Source organism: Littorina saxatilis, linkage group LG11 (genome assembly GCF_037325665.1).
Source record: "Littorina saxatilis isolate snail1 linkage group LG11, US_GU_Lsax_2.0, whole genome shotgun sequence".
NCBI lineage: Eukaryota > Metazoa > Mollusca > Gastropoda > Littorinimorpha > Littorinidae > Littorina > Littorina saxatilis.
The window spans coordinates 35,512,442-35,530,128 of record NC_090255.1 but is presented as its reverse complement, the minus strand read 5'-3'; the positions used below and the strand labels follow the sequence as shown (position 1 = coordinate 35,530,128).

General features: G+C 41.7%; 1 protein-coding gene across 3 annotated transcripts in view; it reads right to left on the bottom strand.

Annotated features, from left to right (window-relative positions):
* The window catches only part of LOC138980340 (ATP-dependent RNA helicase DDX54-like), a 28,841-nt gene extending 13,266 nt beyond the window's left edge, over window positions 1-15,575 (bottom strand). Inside the window, exons 1-11 of one of the 3 annotated variants that reach the window (XM_070353207.1) lie at window positions 15,557-15,575; window positions 13,792-13,906; window positions 12,662-12,732; window positions 11,872-12,057; window positions 8,585-8,634; window positions 7,606-7,647; window positions 6,946-7,041; window positions 5,631-5,814; window positions 3,922-4,053; window positions 1,665-1,875; window positions 272-409 (exon numbers count right to left, since the gene is read on the bottom strand). In XM_070353207.1, the coding sequence (XP_070209308.1) occupies window positions 272-409; window positions 1,665-1,875; window positions 3,922-4,053; window positions 5,631-5,814; window positions 6,946-7,041; window positions 7,606-7,647; window positions 8,585-8,634; window positions 11,872-12,057; window positions 12,662-12,732; window positions 13,792-13,906 (1,225 nt within the window). In that variant the 5' untranslated portion in view covers window positions 15,557-15,575. Of the gene's footprint in view, window positions 1-271; window positions 410-1,664; window positions 1,876-3,921; window positions 4,054-5,630; window positions 5,815-6,945; window positions 7,042-7,605; window positions 7,648-8,584; window positions 8,635-11,871; window positions 12,058-12,661; window positions 12,733-13,791; window positions 13,907-15,327; window positions 15,464-15,556 lie in introns of those variants that run through there. The other 2 variants (XM_070353205.1, XM_070353206.1) reach the window with 2 other exon arrangements.
* Between the last annotated feature and the right edge of the window lie 2,112 nt (window positions 15,576-17,687).

The following is a 17,687-nucleotide window of genomic DNA, read 5'->3' as shown; positions in this document are numbered from 1 at the left end:
AAAGACGCGGAGTTATTTCCCTTGCGTCAACGCTACCTCTGTTGGCAAATCTATAAATAGGACGATCCAGATCAAAATGAAAATTAACATATCTCAACATTGAAGGGGTCCTAGACCACAATATTTTGCAGGGAACTTAATTTAGCATGTCTCCAGCTGTTGGTAAAGCAATTAGCGTGTATAGTCATCGAGTACATATGGCTTTAACATTCCCTAAGCGAAAATATTGTGAGAGCAAACCAAAACATTTTCAGAGTTGTTGAACCGGTACCTTCCAGCTGTCCAGCCCCCTTGGGCACAGTTTTGAGCGAGCGCCCCAGAAAGACATGGAGGTCAACCAGATGTCCAAGTTCATCAGACGACAACAGAGAGTACGCTGTTCCACTCCGGCCCGCACGCGCCACTCGACCTAAAAACCACAAAGTCAGGTATTAATACATCTGCTGCATGTAGACATCAAACAAGTCGCGTAAGGCGAAAATACAATATTTAGTCAAGTAGCTGCCATTTTTCAGCAAGACCGTATACTCGTAGCATCGTCAGTCCACCGCTCATGGCAGCCAAAGGCAGTGAAATTGACAAGAAGAGCGGGGTAGTAGTTGCGCTAAGAAGGATAGCACGCTTTTCTGTACCTCTCCTCGTTTTAACTTTCTGAGCGTGTTTTTAATCCAAACATATCATATCTATATGTTTTTGGAATCAGGAACCGACAAGGAATAAGATGAAAGTGTTTTTAAATTGATTTGGACAATTTAATTTTGATAATAATTTTTATATCTTTAATTTTCAGAGCTTGTTTTTAATCCGAATATAACATATTTATATGTTTTTGGAATCAGCAAATGATGGAGAATAAGATAAACGTAAATTTGGATCGTTTTATAAATTGTTATTTTTTTTTACAATTTTCAGATTTTTAATGACCAAAGTCATTAATTAATTTTTAAGCCAACAAGCTGAAATGCAATACCGAAGTCCGGGCTTCGTCAAAGATTACTTGACCAAAATTTCAACCAATTTGGTTGAAAAATGAGGGCGTGACAGTGCCGCCTCAACTTTCACGAAAAGCCGGATATGACGTCATCAAAGACATTTATCAAAAAAATGAAAAAAACGTTCGGGGATTTCATACCCATGTCAAATTTCATAAAGATCGGTCCAGTAGTTTAGTCTGAATCGCTCTACACACACACACACACACACACACGCACAGACAGACAGACAGACACACATACACCACGACCCTCGTTTCGATTCCCCCTCGATGTTAAAATATTTAGTCAAAACTTGACTAAATATAAAAAGCAAATAAATGAACAGAAACTCACTTTTTACCTAATATAAAATGTTTGGAATTGACTCTATCAGGATTTGCAAGCGTTGTGGAAGAGTTGAGCACCGCTTTTCTTGTACAAACAGAAAACATGTGGTCGACCAGTTAAAACCACAATTGCAGCGAATAACTGATTCTATGCCTTTTTCTTTTGAAAATCTGCACATTGGAGCCACGTTTTACTGGGGTTGGCCTGCAGAATTTGCTAAGCGTGCATGTCAGCTTTCCAAACTCTCGTAACCTATTAAATAATCATAATTGATCATGCCACTGTGAACTCTCCCACACTCCAGATTAACACCACCAACACAGCGAGCACGTACGCACTCACCAACACGATGGACGAACAACTTGGCCTTGGCCGGAAAGTTGAAGTTGATGACGTTGTCAAGCTGCGGAATGTCAATGCCACGCGCTGCAAGGTCGGTGACGATCATGACCTTGACCTGCTTATGCTGAAACTTGGCCACATGGATCTTGCGGGCTGTCTGATCCAGTGAGCTGTAAATGTAGGTGCAGCTGATTCCGCATTGAGTCAGGAGCTGTCAGCAAAGACAGAAAAGATACATTTATTGGTACAATGGAGCCCCCTTTGAAGACACCCTGATGTCACACTTTCCTCATTTTAAGACCTTGATTTTTCAGATCTTTTCGAAGACCTTGATTTTTCAGATCTTTTCAAAGACCTTGATTTTTCAGATCTTTTCAAAGACCTTGATTTTTCAGATCTTTTCAAAGACCTTGATTTTTCAGATCTTTTCAAAGACCTTGATTTTTCAGATCTTTTCAAAGACCTTGATTTTTCAGATCTTCTGTTCATAACTTCTGTAAAGTTACAGCCATTTTAAGACCTGATTTTTCCAGATCTTCTGTTCATAACTTCTGTAAAGTTACAGCCATTTTAAGACCTGATTTTTCAGATCTTCTGTTCATAACTTCTGTAAAGTTACGGGCATTTTAAGACCTTGATTTTTCAGATCTTCTGTTCATAACTTCTGTAAAGTTACGGGCATTTTAAGACCTTGATTTTTCAGATCTTCTGTTCATAACTTCTGTAAAGTTACAGCCATTTTAAGACCTGATTTTTCCAGATTGTTGGAGGTCTTAAAAGGGGGTTCTTGTGTACAGTCACACCCCTGTTTGAAGAGCCTTCATATTCTACTTTTCATTTTCATCTCTTTATTATCACGTTGCTGGAAAAGTTGGGTTGCTTCCTGCTGTGCTGTGGCTTACTGTGCATATTAAGAACGGCCTTTTAAGAGATCTCAACAGTCTCGTCTATAACCAGCTGCCAATCAACAGTCTCGTCTATAACCAGCTGCCACTCAACAGTCTCGTCTATAACCAGCTGCCACTCAACAGTCTCGTCTATAACCAGCTGCCACTCAACACTCTCGTCTATAACCAGCTGCCACTCAACAGTCTCGTCTATAACCAGCTGCCAATCAACAGTCTCGTCTATAACCAGCTGCCAATCAACAGTCTCGTCTATAACCAGCTGCCACTCAACAGTCTCGTCTATAACCAGCTGCCACTCAACAGTCTCGTCTATAACCAGCTGCCACTCAACAGTCTCGTCTATAACCAGCTGCCACTCAACAGTCTCGTCTATAACCAGCTGCCACTCAACAGTCTCGTCTATAACCAGCTGCCACTCAACAGTCTCGTCTATAACCAGCTGCCACTCAACAGTCTCGTCTATAACCAGCTGCCACTCACAGTCTCGTCTATAACCAGCTGCCACTCAACAGTCTCGTCTATAACCAGCTGCCACTCAACAGTCTCGTCTATAACCAGCTGCCACTCAACAGTCTCGTCTATTACCAGCTGCCACTCAACAGTCTCGTCTATAACCAGCTGCCACTCAACAGTCTCGTCTATAACCAGCTGCCACTCAACAGTCTCGTCTATAACCAGCTGCCACTCAACAGTCTCGTCTATAACCAGCTGCCACTCAACAGTCTCGTCTATAACCAGCTGCCACTCAACAGTCTCGTCTATAACCAGCTGCCACTCAACAGTCTCGTCTATAACCAGCTGCCACTCAACAGTCTCGTCTATAACCAGCTGCCACTCAACAGTCTCGTCTATAACCAGCTGCCACTCAACAGTCTCGTCTATAACCAGCTGCCAATCAACAGTCTCGTCTATAACCAGCTGCCACTCAACAGTCTCGTCTATAACCAGCTGCCACTCAACAGTCTCGTCTATAACCAGCTGCCACTCAACAGTCTCGTCTATAACCAGCTGCCACTCAACAGTCTCGTCTATAACCAGCTGCCACTCAACAGTCTCGTCTATAACCAGCTGCCACTCAACAGTCTCGTCTATAACCAGCTGCCACTCAACAGTCTCGTCTATAACCAGCTGCCACTCAACAGTCTCGTCTATAACCAGCTGCCACTCAACAGTCTCGTCTATAACCAGCTGCCACTCAACAGTCTCGTCTATAACCAGCTGCCACTCAACAGTCTCGTCTATAACCAGCTGCCACTCAACAGTCTCGTCTATAACCAGCTGCCACTCAACAGTCTCGTCTATAACCAGCTGCCACTCAACAGTCTCGTCTATAACCAGCTGCTACTCACAGTCTGCAGGTACTCCACATGATGTTTGGTGGCAGCAAACACCACCGTCAGTTCTCTCTCACTGATGACGTTACGCAGAAGGTGCAGCAACACGGCCTCTTTGTCGTCCGCCAGACACGACAGGAAGCTCAGCTGTGAACACAAAGATAAACGCAAGGTCATCACTTGGGTTATGATGTCAACTTAGGTCTTGCAACATCTGATTCACTCCCTGTTACAGTGCAACTCCCCTAGTAATACAATAATAGTAACAATAATACATCATATTTTTACAGCGCATGTATCCAGGGTTAATCCCTGCTCATAGTGCTGTACTATCATTTTGGAAAAACGCATACACAAAGCATAACATTGTTTACAGTGAAACCATACATATCATTAAAAAAAAAAGAAGACATTGCATGATAATAATGACCACTACAAATCTTAGAAATTCAGATCTGAAAGAGCAAGGTGGGTGGTCTTAAATCCAGCTGTACTCGTGCTAGCCAACAGTCAAAAACGATCAGCATACAGCATACAGCCTAGAGACCAGTCATTCAGTGAACTGGTAGCAAGACAAACTGTAAAACCATCAACAAATTGATTAAATCATTACTGCAGGGAAAACAAATTTCAACCGAGAAAAACACAGAAAGAAAAACCGACTGACAATTCCACTAAAGCCTTGTTCATGCAAGCAAATGGGTCTAGGATAAACAAGTCGCGTAAGGCGAAAATACAATATTTAGTCAAGTAGCTGTCGAACTCACAGAATGAAACTGAACGCAATGCCATTTTACTCGTAGCATCGTCAGGCCACCGCTCATGGCAAAGGCAGTGAAATTGACAAGAAGAGCGGGGTAGTAGTTGCGCTAAGTCAGAAGGATAGCACGCTTTTCTGTACCTCTCTTTGTTTTAACTTTCTGAGCGTGTTTTTAATCCAAACATATCATATCTATATGTTTTTGGAATCAGGAACCGACAAGGAATAAGATGAAAGTGTTTTTAAATTGATTTGGACAATTTAATTTTGATAATAATTTTTATATCTTTAATTTTCAGAGCTTGTTTTTAATCCAAATATAACATATTTATATGTTTTTGGAATCAGCAAATGATGGAGAATAAGATAAACGTAAATTTGGATCGTTTTATAAATTTTTATTTTTTTTTACAATTTTCCGATTTTTAATGACCAAAGTCATTAATTAATTTTTAAGCCACCACGCTGAAATGCAATACCGAACCCCGGGCTTCGTCGAAGATTACTTGACCAAAATTTGAACCAATTTGGTTGAAAAATGAGGGCGTGACAGTGCCGCCTCAACTTTCACGAAAAGCCGGATATGACGTCATCAAAGACATTTATCAAAAAAATGAAAAAAACGTTCGGGGATTTCATACCCAGGAACTCTCATGTCAAATTTCATAAAGATCGGTCCAGTAGTTTGGTCTGAATCGCTCTACACACACACACAGACACACACACACACACACACACACACACATACACCACGACCCTCGTCTCGATTCCCCCCTCTACGTTAAAATATTTAGTCAAAACTTGACTAAATATAAAAAGAGACGGGAAGAGATTCTGAGTGAGTGTGAGTGTGTGTGTGTGTATGTGAAAAAGGGTAGGTAGAGGTAACAAAGACTTACCTTGAGCTGAGTGAGTGTGTGTGTGTGTATGTGAAAAAGGGTAGGTAGAGGTAACAAAGACTTACCTTGAGCTGAGTGCTAAGCTTTGTGTCGACGTCAAGACGGATAAGCGTGGGGTCAGACAGTCCAGCCTTGGCAAAAGCCACCAGTGTGTTGGGCAGGGTGGCAGAGAACAGCAGAGTCTGGCGCGACTCGGGCACACGGTGCAAGATCTCCTTCAGCTGTTCGGCGAAACCCATCTCAAACAGTCTGAAATAACAGCCGACATCTTTCAACTGGCTGGGATATGAATACAAGGCAACATAAGCTACCAAAAGAATACAGTGAAGTCTCTTTGAAGCCTGCCAAAAATCTGAGAAAATCAGAGTTTAAAAGTAAAGAGTATTAAAACCTTACAGATGTTATAAACAAAAAGTCTGAGAAAGCAACACATTATTTTGCAGGCAGCAGAAGCCGCGGCAAAAGAGAGAGTACAGTGGAAACCCTTTTTTAAGACCCCCCGATTTAAGACTCCCTCCCTTTTAAGACCCGGTTTTCTCACATTGGGGTGTGCACGTTAAAGATCCCACGATTGACAAAAGGGTCTTTCCTGGCAAAATTGTATAGGCATAGATAAAAAATGTCCACCAAAATACCCGTGTGACTTGGAATAATAGGCCGTGAAAAGTAGGATATGCGCCAAAATGGCTGCGATCTGCTGGTCAATGTGAATGCGTGATGTATTGTGTAAAAAAATCCATCTCACACGGCATAAATAGATCCCTGCGCCTTGAGTCCGAGTCTGGAGATACGCGCGCGATATAAGACTTCATATAATAATCTACTGTTCATAAGCTCACTTTCTCACTTTTGTGGAGGTCTTTAAAAGGGGGGGTTCTTCTTCTTCAGCGTTCCAGAATGTTCTGGTTACGTGTGAGCTCGTTTGCCCATTTGGGTTCCCCACACAATACTCTGAGAGCATAGTCAGCTCACTCCGCTTTCGTTGAGTAGGCATGCTGGGTATTTTCGTGTTTCCATAACCCACCGAACTCCCACATGGATTACAGGATCTTTTCCGTGCGCACTTGGTCTTGTGCTTGCGTGTACACATGAAGGGGGTTACGTCACTAGCAGGTCTGCACATAAATTGACCTGGGAGATCGGACAAATCTCCACTCTTAACCCACCAGGCGGCAGCGACCGGGATTCGAACTCACGACCTCCCGATTAGGAGGCCGACGTCTTACCACCACGCCACTGCGCCCGTCGCCAGGGGGGTCCAACTGTACACCTACAAAATGTTGCCAAATACATATAGTGGGGCATTTTCCTCTACAGCCCCTTGTACAAGCAAAAAACATTGAAAATACATTTAACTTCACAGCACGATGCAAAACTCACCTGTCGGCCTCATCAAAGACGACATAGATGACTTCTCTCAGGTTCTTGTTCATCTCCACCAAGATGTGAAGCAGACGCCCAGGTGTAGCAATGATGCTGAAATGTAGAAAATTTAATCAGCATGTCTAACGCGCAGTAAGTGAAAAAAAAGGAGGTTTGTTTCCAATGACAAGAAAAAACAAAATTAAGTTCGGTGGGTCGACTACTTTTGTTGTTGTTGATTGAAGTTTTTTATTTTTATTTACACACTTGCATGTGGCTTATTGGCCAGAAATCGTGCAAGCTGTCTCCCCTTGATATCAGAGAAGAGTAACTTTCCTTGTAAAGTCTGCAAAATTGAGTTTTGTTATTTTTATGAAATCTATTTTTTTGAAGAGTCAAAAAAAGTTCGAGGGTCGGGAAGAAAAAATAAGATCAGTGAGGGTATTCGAAACATAGAATTTTTATTAACAAAGAAATCAAGAAATAAAATATGTGCCCTTGAAAGCTGTTCACAAAGAACCATAAAACCATTAAGACTTAAAATCTATGTGCGGACATCTCTGAAAATGCCATTTGAATCTATCATAAACTACCTATATTATTTTGACTTGTGTACCATCATACACTATTGTGTTTTCCAACTTAATTCAAAGGTATCACAAAAAATACAAGACTCACACGTCAGGATTCTGATGCAAAGCAGAGAACTGATCTTCCATCCTGCAAAAAAAAACCCGGCAAACACTTTAAATTACACACGGTAAACAGATAATTAAAGAACGAAAAAGAAAAAAAAACACGCAGTTTTCCCCAGTAAAATGGTGTCTATTGTGAGAGAACACCTTTGGGATCAACCTACACAGTGCTTTTATTGCCCCAAATATCTCATCGCTTGGTTGGGCTACCCCTAAGAGAGCCTTAATTCGCTCGCTAAAGAACCCATAAAATTATGCAGATCCCGGAACACCTGAAAATGACTGCTATACACCATGCTACCTGCTCTACTTTTCCTGTCATGTTACTGACGCGTTTTCGTTTCTACCCGCTTCTCGTGAGGTTTGAGCATTTTCAGTTTCGGAAAACTCACTGTGGTAACTTTGCTACGATTTTCTGGAACTTAGAAACTGACAGCATTACTTTCCATGTCATTGGCAATCCAGAGAAGACGGCATCATTGCATTCTGTGCAGGATACAAAAGGTTACAAGGGCAAGAGACATCAAATTATTTCCTCTACAATGCATTTGGAGGGGACTACCACAGCAGCCTTATAAAGATAAAAGACCAATTCTGAAAATATCTCTGTCGGGTTTGTATGGGTTGCGAAAGAGTGAACACCCTTGCTTTTACTAGGACAAACATTGGAGAGGCCAATCACTGGTGAGATGTGTCTGAAACACGTGGACAGGAGCACTTGTGAATTCATTTGTCAGAGAAAAAGCAAGGGTATTCACTCTTTCAGTTTCACAACCCATAATACAAACCCGACAGTTATTTCTGAAAATCATCTATTGCCCCGTAATATAATTATCATAAAAAGAGAAAAAGCGCACACCTGCACACACTCTATCTCTCTCCCACATTTACAAATACTTATTCTCTCCCGCATCTCTTCAACAATCCTCTAGAACGGAAAACGTTTTTAAATAAGAACTTACTTGTCTCCTCCGAGAATAACAGCCGCCCTCAGATCAGTAAATTTACCAAGCTGAAACCAAAAATCAGACTTCACATGACTCATATCACATTCAGACAGGACATGTATTCACTCACATTCTTTGCTTTTTCATGAATGTGCCTGGTGTCTTAAAACTCTGCCGTGAGATGTATTTAAGGTACAAACGCCAACCCAAATTTTCAAAATGTATCACGTCAATAACTTCATTAAATACATAAAAACTCTAACATTAACATTAATGTGCATATAATATATATATATACACATTTCAATTCAAGCACATTCACATTGGTCTTCTTCACAGGCTGCAGATCCACTCCCCCTTCCCCCCCCCCCCCCCCCCCCTCAATAAGACATTACCCGCTATTACGAGCTAGTCGTGTGACAGAGAGTTTTCTTGACGAGACTGTTACACTGTAGATGTTTCACGACGGCTTTAGCCGGAGTGAAACAGCAGCAGTCGAGTGTGCAAGAACACTCTCTGTCACACGACTAGCTCGTAATGGCGATTATGTCTCACAGCTTCAACAGAGGAGAGAACAAACACGTTTTGCGTACTCACGCTTGATAAACCTAAACACAGGAGCAGCCATTGTGGAGAGATCTACTTTTTGACGAAAGTGAACGAACAACTATGAATGACGTCTCGGTATATGTGAATGACGTCACAGTCATCGTCACAGTCTGTATCTTTTGAAGCATTCCATTCTTCATGACGTCTTTCTGTGTCTGCATCCGCGAAATGTTTGTTCTTTCCGGGGTCTTTGTCATCTATGTTCAGAACTCTGTCCTTCTAGTTTCAGACTAACAGGCCTCCTGAGCGAGCCACTTTCCAAGGGAAGCTAAACTCGCGTATGGAAACAGTACTGTAGTCTGGGATGCCGTTTTCAGTAATCTCAGCGTTGAAGAATTTGTCAAGAGAAGACACGACAACAGCAGGAGAAATAAAAGTCGTGTGTGCATTTTGGGGCTTTTGGAGGGACGATTTCGAGTTTGAATCCGTTCTTGCACATGCTCCAAAGCGTGTAACATACAATCTTGCACACGTTTGCTTTAGTAGTGGCAAAGAAGGAAAGCGTGTGACATTACCCGCTATTACGAGCTAGTCGTGTGACAGAGAGTTTTCTTGCACACGAGACTGTAGATGTTTCACGACGGCTTTAGCCGGAGTGAAACAGCAGCAGTCGAGTGTGCAAGAAAACTCTCTGTCACACGACTAGCTCGTAATGGCGATTATGTCTCACAGCTTCAACAGAGGAGAGAACAAACACGTTTTGCGTACTCACGCTTGATAAACCTAAACACAGGAGCAGCCATTGTGGAGAGATCTACTTTTTGACGAAAGTGACCGAACAACTATAAATGACGTCTCGGAATATGTGAATGACGTCACAGTCATCGTCACAGTCTGTATCTTTTGAAGCATCGCAATCTTCATGACGTCTTTCTGTGTCTGCATCCGCGAAATGTTTGTTCTTTCCGGGATCTTTGTCATCTATGTTCACAACTCTGTCCTTATAGTGTCAGACTAACAGGCCTCCTGAGCGAGCCACTTTCCAAGGGCAGCTAAATTCGCGTATGGAAACAGTACTGTCGTCTGGGATGCCGTTTTCAGTATTCTGAGCGTTGAAGAATTTGTAAAGAGAAGAAACGATAACAGCAGGAGAAATAAAAGTCGTGTGTGCATTTTGGGGTTTTTGGGGGGACGATTTCGAGTTTGAATCCGTTCTTGCACATGCTCCAAAGCGCGTAACATACAATCTTGCACACGTTTGCTTTAGTAGTGGCAAAGAAGGAAAGCGTGTGACATTACCCGCTATTACGAGCTAGTCGTGTGACAGAGAGTTTTCTTGCACACGAGACTGTAGATGTTTCACGACGGCTTTAGCCGGAGTGAAACAGCAGCAGTCGAGTGTGCAAGAACACTCTCTGTCACACGACTAGCTCGTAATGGCGATTATGTCTCACAGCTTCAACAGAGGAGAGAACAAACACGTTTTGCGTACTCACGCTTGATAAACCTAAACACAGGAGCAGCCATTGTGGAGAGATCTACTTTTTGACGAAAGTGAACGAACAACTATGAATGACGTCTCGGTATATGTGAATGACGTCACAGTCATCGTCACAGTCTGTATCTTTTGAAGCATTCCATTCTTCATGACGTCTTTCTGTGTCTGCATCCGCGAAATGTTTGTTCTTTCCGGGGTCTTTGTCATCTATGTTCAGAACTCTGTCCTTCTAGTTTCAGACTAACAGGCCTCCTGAGCGAGCCACTTTCCAAGGGAAGCTAAACTCGCGTATGGAAACAGTACTGTAGTCTGGGATGCCGTTTTCAGTATTCTCAGCGTTGAAGAATTTGTAAAGAAAAAACACGACAACAGCAGGAGAAATAAAAGTCGTGTGTGCATTTTGGGGCTTTTGGAGGGACGATTTCGAGTTTGAATCCGTTCTTGCACATGCTCCAAAGCGTGTAACATACAATCTTGCACACGTTTGCTTTAGTAGTGGCAAAGAAGGAAAGCGTGTGACATACACAGATGTACACCTACAAGCTCTATTCATGAATTGCATTAACAACCCTTTTGGAGAAACCATCTTTCTCCCCCTCCCAGACAACTATCTAATTACATATATATATGTGTACACTACAGTGGTATGTGCAATGTGTGGCCGCTCCAATGAGAGGACACCTTCCTTAAAAGGATGCTTTCTGTCGTCCATTTGTCTATTATCTTCATCAAACTATACCTGTCATGACAGGCCACCGGCAATGTAGGGACACTTTTGGCTGGTCCTTCTTCTTCTTCTTCTGCGTTCGTGGGCTGAAACTCCCACGTACACTCGTGTTTTTTGCACGAGTGGAATTTTACGTTTATGACCGTTTTTTACCCCGCCATTTAGGCAGCCATACGCCGTTTTCGGAGGAAGCATGCTGGGTATTTTCGTGTTTCTGTAACCCACCAAACTCTGACATGGATTACAGGATCTTTTTCGTGCGCACTTGGTCTTGTGCTTGCGTGTACACACGGGGGTGTTCGGACACCGAGGAGAGTCTGCACACAAAGTTGACTCTGAGAAATAAATCTCTCGCCGAACGTGGGGACGAACTCACGCTGACAGCGGCCAACTGGATACAAATCCAGCACGCTACCGACTGAGCTACATCCCCGCCCTTTGGCTGGTCCCAAGGGTGTCCTTTCATCATAGGTACCACTGTAATACTATTGGTATTTGCAATAGTACGTAACATAAAATCCAGCACACCTCTTTGGTAAATTTTAACGTCTGAAGAGCAAGCTCCCTTGTTGGTGACAGTACGAGTGCACGCGCACCCTTGGAAGAATGCGCCTTTAGGCGCTCCAGCATAGGCACCAGAAATGCTGCTGTTTTGCCGCTGCCTGTCCTCGCCATCGCAACCACATCTTTGCCTTCCATAATAATAGGAATTGTCTGGGAAAAAAAAGACAGGCGCAAATGAGTAACTATTTCTTTCACATACATGCTTAGCTCTCCTTCATTTCTTCTCTGATCTGTTTTTACCTGACGCATTGATCTGACCCCTGGTCAGTTGACCATTTAATAGTTTTGACACACACAAGGTTTTATGAAGTTGGAACGAATGATTTTTTCAAGCCAGGACATTTAAACCAAGTTTTGAATCCAGGCGGAACTGACCTATTGTTCACCGAGTCTGGAAACAACACAGTTCTCCCTTTTCCATTCCACATCAATGGATACGCCCATGCTTTTCATGCTGACGTCACTTTCTTTCTGCACCAGTCCTTTTGTCATTTTTGCTGTTGTTGAGTTTGCTGCTTTGGAGGAGCAAAGCCAGCAACCGAAGGTAAGTGCTCATCTTTGCATCATTATTATATCATATTTGCATGGTGTGCATCTCAATTCTCCACTTCAAAGATTGACAGAATATGTTGCTTCGTCTTTGAAAAAACATTACATGATGAGCTTACAGGTAGAATTCTTGTTATATTATTTTTTTTTTCACAGACAAAGGTTCATGAACTGGTTTTTTTCTATACCTTTAAGTTTCACTTACCTTTCTCTGAATTGGTGTAGGCAGCTTATATCCTTTCCTGGTAATAGCTTTGAAAACGGCATGGGACAGACCTGAAAATGGTCATACAACATGGTGAGAATAACTGACAACTTTGAAAGGCGGTCAAACCTTTGTCAATACTTCATGAATAATTAGAACTTAAAGGCCGAGGTCCAACAGGCCAAAATACCCATGGGCCTAGGCGGAGCCTATTTTCAGTGACCGACAGGTCTCAAGTTACCTAGACTGGTGGATGCAGCGGCCAAGGCATTCCGCTTGATTAAACAAGCCAACAGCAGACTGCATACCTCTCCTTGCTGTGTGCCTTCCTTGTGAACCTCTGTAAAGTCCCGTTATGTGTGTGTGTAGGGCTAGTGTGTGTGTGTATGTGTGTGTGGTATTCACTTTTTTTTCTGACGGTTATTTGGAAGCATTATTAGTGTAGTGGCAATGATTTATTAACACTAGCAATAAATCCGCTGAGTGCAGATTACATGCAAACACACACACACACCGTGCGCATTTGTACACTGTGCAAGGACTACTACAAGAGACTATGTTTCTGATCAAAACGAATGATTAATCTGCTGTATCATTCGCTTGTCGGAAAGATCGGCCTACGCGCATCTCTCAAATATGACCTTCTCTTGTCTCCTGGCTCGGAAGATTTATTCTACTCCCAAATAGCACTTCTTTGCACCTCTTATGACTCCTTCGTCCTCTAGAATCCCGTACCCATACCAAATACGAGCTGATTTGGTGAAATAAAGCACATTTCTACTTGCATTAATAACCCATCGAACAGCCATTTCCGGTGCTCGATCGCCGACATTTTCAGCTTTGAAGGCTATTTACGGGCAAATATCAATCGCTCCCTGACTTTTTATGCATCGAGAAACAAATTTAGTCATCGCTGAATCAGTAGCTTACCTTAAATCCCGACATAAATCAAACAATACCTAGAAAACAGACAAAACTTGCCTTCACACGTGTCAGGAGCGGCCTTCGGCCTCCGTTCGGCCTTTGATCGGTTATCCCCCGTGTGGTTTGAAAATGAGGACGTTATTTCCCATTTCAGGAATGTTTGAATTACCAGGTGAGTACATGAAAGAAAAATGATGGTAGCCTACCCATTGCCTGGAAGCCACCAGATTTCTTTTTCTTTCTGTTCTGAGCTTGTTTCAACCGTCTCATCTCAGTCTCCCCCCCACTGCTGCCTCCATCCGATTCCTCGCTTAACGGCATCTGAAAAATCATCACCATATTCATCATCATAATCATCTCAACATGCATAGATGCCTAATGACTATGAAACAACTGGTCCAAAAGACACATTTCAGCATAAAATTGAAAACAAAAGAGATAAGTCCGTGTCCAACATTCTCTGTTTGTACCGTGTGTATGTAAACAACAGTCATGTGTGGGTGATTTTACCTGACTGGCAGTGTTTGAATATGGAACGGTTTTAGATCAACAAACTTTCTATAAAATTTAAAAACGTTTCGTTTGAGGGTGTGGCAATATGTGACCCTCCACCAGGGAATGAGTCGCATGTCAACTCGCGCGGTTCTGCGCTAGGCGTAATATAAGTCCAGGGAGTGTCTGGTAACAGTGTGGGGGTCACCTTAGTCACAGGCTTATAACTCGAAAAGTGTTCGCTCTTTTCTAAAACAGTTTCACCACTGGATAGAGCATAAAAAACTCTGTAGGAAAATGTTAAAATATGAAAATCATGCAAAGGTGACATGCGACTCATTCCGTGGTGGAGGGTCACAAATGTCGCATGATTTCCAATGAGATCAGAGAAAACCACCAAGAAGAACCCCTGAGAGCATCCCATGTGATGTCAACAAGAAAAACATCTACAGGAAGGCAGGGTTTAGCCTGGGAGAAAAAGGCAATGGGACATTTGTCCCCCTCAACCAAATTCCGATGGGACATAGTCGAAGGCAAGAAGCGCGAAAGAGGCCCGTACGCGTTTTGACCAAAGATGCAAAATGGTGCAAAATGGTGCCATCTGAGAATTAGCCACTATATTGTGTTATCTCTGTATCTGTGTGTGTGTGTGTGTGTGTGTATGTGTGCATGTGTGTGTGTGTGTGTGTGTGACTGTGTCACAGTGTGTGTAATCCGATGTAAAGTGTACATTTGGTATGTGATCTCAATGCACCCTAGCTTTGACGCACTGAACTTCTGAAGGGATGTGATGGGACATTTTCAGAATCAATGCGCCAATGGTGCACAAGTAAATGAAACCCTGGGAAAGAAGTGCACAAGAAATGCACCTGCCATAGAGATAATAGACCCCTTCTGCAACAGTAACAACACCATAGCCTAGCTTACAACGGAGAAACTCATTTTGTGCATCCTGCCTGCCCTACACACAATCTTAGGTACTGATTAGATACTTGTCATCCTCTGTAACCTATACCCCATATATGCTGAGGCGTTTCGTTGAATCTAATCGGAATCTAGAAGTAGACTTTCGAAATAAGAAGTCAATCCTCAATGCTAGTGCTAAGCTAGTAGTAGTGTGTAAAGACTAAAAAGACATCATTTGATTGATATCACGAGTAGTCGAAGAGCCTTGTCCTGTGATTTCTGCTATCAGATTTACCTCCAGTATCAATTTAACTAGACCGACCGTACAACAAGTTCAAGATTACCGTACAACCTTGACAGACGGCCCTGAAGTGATCGTTCAACGCTCCGAGTCAAAGCCTGTGAGACAAGTTGTTGTATCTGGCTGTCCACATGGGTTTCTCGAACCGGAAGTAGCCTATGTTTGTAAGTGCTGTCGTTACTGAAAACTTGTACCCCGTAAAATAATGGAGTCCCAGGTACTTGTCTATTTGTCTGTTCGTCTGTCTGTCTCTCTATTCACAAGTTAATCACCTGGAGTCGAAACCGTTTTATGTGATCCTGCAGGCCTCTAGTGCCAGTATGTTGAACCTACAATAGTCGAGGCAACTGATTCCTGTAAAAAAAAAAAAAATGAAAATAAAAATAAAATGAAGAGAGAGAGAAAGAGAGAGAGAGAGAGAGAGAGACAATGACAATGACAATGACAATTCTTTATTTTACGAGGGTAACAGAATAAGCATTGGTATACTTTTTTGCATCTGGCCCTCGCCTTAAAGAGGGACTAAATCTACTATAAAAACTACTACTACTACTACTACAATACTTACATAATTAGTAAAACAGGATAAGTTTATGTACATACGTGCATTATATGAAACATTGTAGTTTATACATGTTCATGACAAGGTGCAAAGCAAACATTTGCAAGTCAATTAGAGTAAGAATACTATGCAATAGTACATCAACTCTGCAAGACAATGGATATTATGCAGAACATCATAATTTCATAAACAAAACAATAAATCAAAAGTGAGTGACTGTGCATCTTATTCTCCATCATTTGCTGATTCCAAAAACATATAAATATGTTATATTCGGATTAAAAACAAGCTCTGAAAATTAAATATATAAAAATTATTCTCAAAATTAAATTGTCCAAATCAATTTAAAAACAGTTTTATCTTATTCCTTGTCGGTTCCTGATTCCAAAAACATATAGATATGATATGTTTGGATTAAAAACACGCTCAGAAAGTTAAAACAAAGAGAGGTACAGAAAAGCGTGCTATCCTTCTTAGCGCAACTACTACCCCGCTCTTCTTGTCAATTTCACTGCCTTTGCCATGAGCGGTGGCCTGACGATGCTACGAGTAAAATGGCATTGCGTTCAGTTTCATTCTGTGAGTTCGACAGCTACTTGACTAAATATTGTATTTTCGCCTTACGCGACTTGTTAGCTTACTGAGTTTGTTTTTAATCCAAACATATCATATTTATATGTTTTTGGAATCAGGGACCGACAAGGAATAAGATGAAAGTGTTTTTAAATCGATTTCGGAAAATTAATTTTAATCATAATTTTCATATTTTTAATTTTCAGAGCTTGTTTGTAATCCAAATATAACATATGTATATGTTTTTGGAATCGGAACATAATGAAGAATAAGATGAAATTGTTTTTGGATCGTTTAATAAAAAATAATTTTAATTACAAGTTTCCGATTTTTAATGACCAAACTCATTCATTATTTTTCAAGCCACCAAGCTGAAATGCAATACCAAAGTCCGGCCTTCGTCGAAAATTGCTTTGCGTCCTAGAAATTCATGGAGGGGGATCCAAGACGCACTAAACTTAAAAAGATGCCAGATTTACAAATATTTCAAGCGATAAGAGATATTTCGTGGTATTGTTGTGTAATGTCCCTTTCACTTTGATAGGCCCGGAGATGACATGCTATTTAACGCATGCCATATTATTTTCACGCCTACCTATCGGTAACTTGAGGCATAGTGTCCCTTTGTTTTCCGAAAGCTTCTGTTTTGAAAACAAAGGTATCTGTTTCTGCATTTGCCGGGTTTGGCAGACCCTTGATTTTAACCGCATCCTCGTAGGACAGAGACAGTTAAAGTAAGCACCACCAAAAGTTTTTCTGCGTGTATTTTGTTTGTTCACTTGTGAAGTCGATTGATAGGTTTTAATTTGTGTATTTCCTTTGTTCTTTACAACCTGGGTAAGAAGAAATGTCACATGCACACACGCACAAGCACTACTGAACGTCCTTCATTGTTCAAGTAACACGCAATTACGCACAGACAGAGTTGGATACAATCATTCAGTTACTCTACCATCAGCCAGTTGTTGATTGGTTCCTTCGTTTGCTACTGTTTGGAAATGACATGATTAGTGTACATAATCATGTAGGCCTACTCGCGACTAACATCAAGGGAAGTAACTCTTGATCGAACAGACACATCCGGGGCAGTCGATGTTCGCCATGTTTTTGACAGTTACCATGTGGTTCCATCCTGAACAAATAAAGTGATACCTTTCAAGTTCAACACATCTTTGGGTTCCATTGTTTAATGCAAGGCTATTCTGAAACAGCTACTGAAGTGCGTTTTTTGGGTAGTGAGTTTGTTGGCCAGTCAGTCAGTCAGTCAG